General features: G+C 32.9%; 1 protein-coding gene and 1 long non-coding RNA gene across 2 annotated transcripts; one reads left to right on the forward strand and one right to left on the reverse strand.

The window, feature by feature from the left end:
• Positions 1 to 357: 357 nt before the first annotated feature.
• LOC118752007 lies at positions 358 to 3,182 on the reverse strand. Its single transcript, XM_036486833.1, has 7 exons — positions 3,008 to 3,182; positions 2,533 to 2,605; positions 2,414 to 2,476; positions 2,294 to 2,341; positions 1,596 to 1,876; positions 1,386 to 1,533; positions 358 to 1,309 (listed from the first exon to the last, which is right to left on the reverse strand). The coding sequence occupies exons 1-7, from the start codon at positions 3,014 to 3,016 to the stop codon at positions 1,182 to 1,184; spliced, it is 750 nt and encodes a 249-aa protein (XP_036342726.1). The 5' UTR covers positions 3,017 to 3,182; the 3' UTR covers positions 358 to 1,181.
• A 1,314-nt stretch (positions 3,183 to 4,496) lies between these two features.
• LOC118752005 lies at positions 4,497 to 5,031 on the forward strand. Its single transcript, XR_004994620.1, has 3 exons — positions 4,497 to 4,687; positions 4,755 to 4,872; positions 4,942 to 5,031. It is a non-coding gene; the product is annotated as an uncharacterized LOC118752005 (long non-coding RNA).
• The last annotated feature ends 236 nt before the right edge of the window (positions 5,032 to 5,267 follow it).

Below are 5,267 nucleotides of genomic sequence, written 5' to 3' on the forward strand. Positions count from 1 at the left end.
TTCCCCAAAAAAAATTAAGCTGTTTAATAAGAATTTTTAGAAAAACTTTAGGTGTGCAGTTCTGTAGCCGATTAAATTTTAGTAGCATAAAGTGGAAGATTCAAGACGCGTCTTGAAACTTTCACTTTATTCTACTAAAATTTAATGGGATATAAAACTCCATATCAATCATCTTTCTAAAACTTCTAAATTAAATTTTGATTTTTTTGGGAATCGGTAAAATTTGTTGCATTTTTATAATATTTGTACAAATTTTAAATGTGGATTTATATGCTGCTACTACACATATGATGCGCCCGACTTTTATAAAAAAAGTAATAAACATAAAATAAACAAAATAAAAATATCCAAAAATTGTCATCAACTTAATTAGTTCACCGCAAGTGTATATGCATACTTAAACTGCTAATTGCTTTTAATGTTAATTTCGTTTTTCTTATTTTCTATAATTCGAATTTTCCATAGTTATAGCATGATAAAAATATAGGAAGGTAAAACTGCTGTGAGGAATTTTTCAAATTCTTGACGTTTGCAAGCAATTTAATTTTAAACTCACACACACATTCTCATTTTCAATCTCAAACAACAAAAACAATGAACAATTTCTTCTTTTTACTCTCAATTTTATATGATTTTAAAATGTTGGCAAACGTCAGAAAAAAATCATGGCCGACGAATTAAGAGAACGGTTTTACCTTCTAATGTTTTTATCATGGTTAAGTCTTAGACACAGTCTTAGGCACAGTGAGTTCCGTAAAAATGGAACAAAAAAAAATTAATAAAATAAATAGTAAGTTGCAATTACTACGAAAAAAACATAAATCACAGTTCCAAACTTTGTACAAAAACAATGATATTAATATTATCAAACGCTAACCTCCCTATTATGAATTCGTACGCTGCACGATAGACGCTTGCATTCTGTTATTCTCTATTACGAATCGATGTTGTCGTATGAAATCCTATAATTAGCGTAGCTGATTTGTGCTGGTTCACAATAAAAAGTCGGTCTGTCGGTCATATGAAAACGATTATACGATTATACGAGAACTGATTTCGTACGATACGCTTGCAAGCGTTTATCGTCTATCGTGTGAAAATTCATGATAGGGGGGTTAGTGAAAAACTTAAAAACTTCAGATTTCCTCAGTTCTTTTGACACTTAAGAATAATTTAAGAACTTAATTCTCCTTGTTCTTTTGCTTTTCGCGGTAAAGTTTTTTAAAATATTTAGCCTTTTCAAAATGGATGACTTTTCTAAGCATCTCTTCCGGCGTCGATCCCTTGAATGGTAACTTGGCAACGGCTCCTGAAAATTTTATAAAAAAATTTCATTTAAACTAAAAAGAAATCATAATTTATTAGAATGAAATTTTGCGATTTACCTGTCAACACGGTATAAAAGTTTGGAAATTTTTTTAGCCCAATTTTTCCATGTGAACCATCAAGGTTTAAGGCTACAATGACGTCCGTTTTTAAGACGAGTGAAATATTTTTCATGTTATTACATAAAATTGATGCTATTACAGATTCCTGTAAATAGGTACAATAAATATTACAAATTTCGTTCACACATAAATAAATAACTAGCGTACATATACATCCTTGTTGGCAGAAGAAATTTTTGCCTCAAGCTCCTCCATTTCCGCTATATCGCAGACAGGGAAGTATTTTGCCACAGGTACATTTTGCGTCTCTTGGCGAACCAATTGCTGTGTAACCACTTTCTGGCTTGCAATCGCATCCATAATCGCGGTGTTTTGCCTTTCGACAGTCAAAAGGAGCTGATCCAGCTTCTCATCAATTGTTTCAAGTTGCTTCTCAAACAAATTGCAGTGGCTGCAACACACAACTTCCAAAACGCCTTCGGTGAGTTCTATAAGTAATATATTTAAAAACGCTGTAACTACAATCGGCTAACCAATAATAACTATGTACATACATATATATTGCCACCTAAACTGCAAAAAGGCATAACTAACAAACTTTCTTTTAGATAAAACGATGTGGGGACTTGTAATTCGATGAAATGTATCATAGTCAATCAAAAATAATATTTTGGATTTTTTTCAGTTACGACCTTTTACAATTCAGTTGGCGATATGTATGTACATACATATGTTTTTCATATACATCTGCAGCGAAAATAATAGCAGTGCTACGTATTAATAAAGTTTTAAACTTCGGTTTAAATATATGGTTTTGATTGGAGAATAAACCACCAAGAGGTAAGAGGCTGGTAGCTTAAGTTTTACGTCACGTACATATGTATGTATATAATTAAAAAATGTACCGGGGTTATATCCAATGGTCGACGTCGAAATGCTGATTCTACGTGATTCTAAAAATATAATGAAAGTTAAGCATAACGAACACAAAAGTATGAAAATTTCACATTGCAGAAGTTTATTACCTATTGTACATTCATTGACGTGACTTATACCGCTTGTCCCCGGGTTAATAGTCTTGTTCGCATCTAAAATTGATTTTAAGCTTATGTACTAATCTAATTAATAAACAATCTATACTTACATTTTGCCTTTTTTGCTGGGATGGCCGCCATCGAGGTGCTGCGGTTTTGCGCTCCGAATTTTTTTAGAAAGTGCTCGAAAATAAAAATAAATTTATTATTGATCTCGTATTTTAACAAAAAGTAAGAAAAGTATAGTTAAAAAAGTAAAGTAAAAGTAAAGTCTTTTAAGACATAAATTCCATAATAGAAAAGGAACATGCGGAATTCGGTAGCTTTCCAATTTGCTATTTCATCCAAATGTCTTGGTTTTCGTACAAATTTCCGAGATATTTGATTACGAATTGCCCACATTTTGAGTTTTTCTTGGAAACGTAATTCCGTTGAGCAACTTGGCTCATCCGGAGGCATTTCTTCAATTTCGGCAATTCTAGCAACTTCCGCAGCCGCATATGCCTTAGTTGTACCTAACCTCAATTTCTTCCGGTTTTTTGCTCTTTCATTACTAATTAATCTTCTAAGGTGGCGTCTACTTACCTTATTCATATTGTTCGCTGCTTACTTTTTGTTTTATTTTATGTTTTTTTTTGTTTTTAATAATTTAACTTAAATTTTGTTACGACGATTAAAGTTTTCACCACCACTCTGCGCAATTTATTTTAATCAGCTGTGTCAGAACTAGATACCAACAAGTAACGATTACGCTTTTGTTTAATTTATCGATAGAATTCTTATTGCTTTGCAACTATCCCGATTCATTCAAATGCGATTTACTATATGTATAATTGTACAACTCAGATAAATATTTCCTAAAAATTACCTATAATAAATTTTTAGTTTAATTATGTATATATACTAACCTATGTAAAAATTTAATGTTTTCATTTGCTTTTGTCTTGCCCATATTAGTTATCACTAAATTAATCGATATACATATGGGACCATGAGAGCCAGAGTAGCCTAAATCCCTTTTTTTTTTAAAAGTGAGAAGGTTGCCAGCAAAGCATAGTTCAAAACGTATCTCTTATTGCCAGAGTAACCACCTTTTAGCTTTTTCATGACTACGTTTATACGCACGTATTATTTGCAAATAACAGTTTTCAAAATGGTAAACTTTGCTGCATAAACGCTAAGTTAATTTTTTATTTGCAAATAACTAAATCACGCAAATAAATATTGATTAGTGGTACTATTTGCAAATAAGCGCAAGACACCGCCATTCTTCACCATCTAATAAAAAACAGTAAGTTAGGTATTTGCAAATTATTTTTATTTGCAAATAGCTTACGTATAAACGTAGTAATAGTTAGCAACAGAAAGCTGGAACAAATATTTTAGATTTTACCAAACAAATGTTAGGTTGTTCAATTGCCTCATCATGTTTACTATTATTGTAGAAAGGCTACTCTGGCTCTCATATTACTTCGTTTTCACCAAATTGATCGCTATATATGACAGATTTTGCCAATCATTATCTTACAGTATGTAGCTATTGCATATTATGTGCAAAACTCGATTTAAATGCTGTATCGTTCATCAGCTATGAATTAAACATTTTATTAAAAGTATTGTTATCAACGTGTTTTTTTATTACGCACATTGCTGTATACTTTTTTGCAATAATAATCGATATAACAGAAATGCACTAACAATAGAGGAAAACAATCGATACTAACAATACAACCATCGATAGTTTCGAGTTTCTAGTTTTGCAACTTTGGGAACAGTGTTGCCGACTCTAGTTGCCTTTGTTAAAATTTCAAACAAAAGTTCCCTGTGTGGCAATGGATACATACATATAAATCAACTAAAACCTTCGTTTAACAATAATTTCTTTTAACTTAAAAAATAAATATCTTTTTAAGTTATGTTGTTTTTAGCGCATATTTTCATAGAGTATTGTCGCAATAGAAGTGATTTATGTGTCTGATTTCAGTTTTATTAATTATAAATATCGCTTCATATACATATGTAAGTATTTAAATTCAGGCTTGCAAAGTCTTTTACATATTCGTATAATAATTCATTATCGACATTGGTTACGTCATCTCTTTGAATGATGTATGCGTGAAAATATTATGTCGATGAAATGTCCCCTTCATTTGTAAATAGCTCCACAAAAGGGAAATTTCCGTAACTTAACAACACTGCTTGGAAATATAAAAAAAGTGTCAAAAAATGCAGAAACTATAAAATGAAGTGAAGTGAATTACAAAAGTTAGTTTTTATGGCAATATTTCTGTGCAAAACCGTAATGAATTAATTAATATTAATTATTTTGCAGTATGCAGCTATTGTATATTACGTGCGTTCATAAAAGCGAGCTACGCAGTTGCTACGAAGCTCTGCAATTGGCTATTTGTGCACAAGTTGGAGCGTTTTGCAGTGGCTTGGATAATAAGGTATGATGGTAGTTTTAAGTATGTACTCCCAAGCATTAAATGGTTGCTATTATTTATCTTGCTCCAAAGTGCAACCCCGCTACCTGATCGTCCTCGCCAGCGCCGTTTAGGTCGGCGAAGTATCTCAGAAGTTGTCCGTCCATAGGGCAACATTCACTACGCATTCTCCTACTCAGGGCTGGCATCGAGTCAAACCCTGGGCCAGAAATATACACCTGCTGTGTATGCCGAAGACGTTTACACCACAACTCCACCTCAGTCAAGTGTAATGCCTGCGAGGGGTGGAGTCACCTCAGGGTCTGCTCGGGACTACGGACACACAGACAGTGGACCACGTCGTACGTGGCCCCCTGTTGCTCAAATAGAGCAGCCTCCACGGCAACCCATAGTCCGCC

The sequence above is a fragment of the Rhagoletis pomonella genome, unplaced genomic scaffold (genome assembly GCF_013731165.1).
Source record: "Rhagoletis pomonella isolate Grant_MI unplaced genomic scaffold, Rhpom_1.0 Rhpom_scaffold_01153, whole genome shotgun sequence".
Taxonomy (NCBI): Eukaryota; Metazoa; Arthropoda; class Insecta; order Diptera; family Tephritidae; genus Rhagoletis; species Rhagoletis pomonella.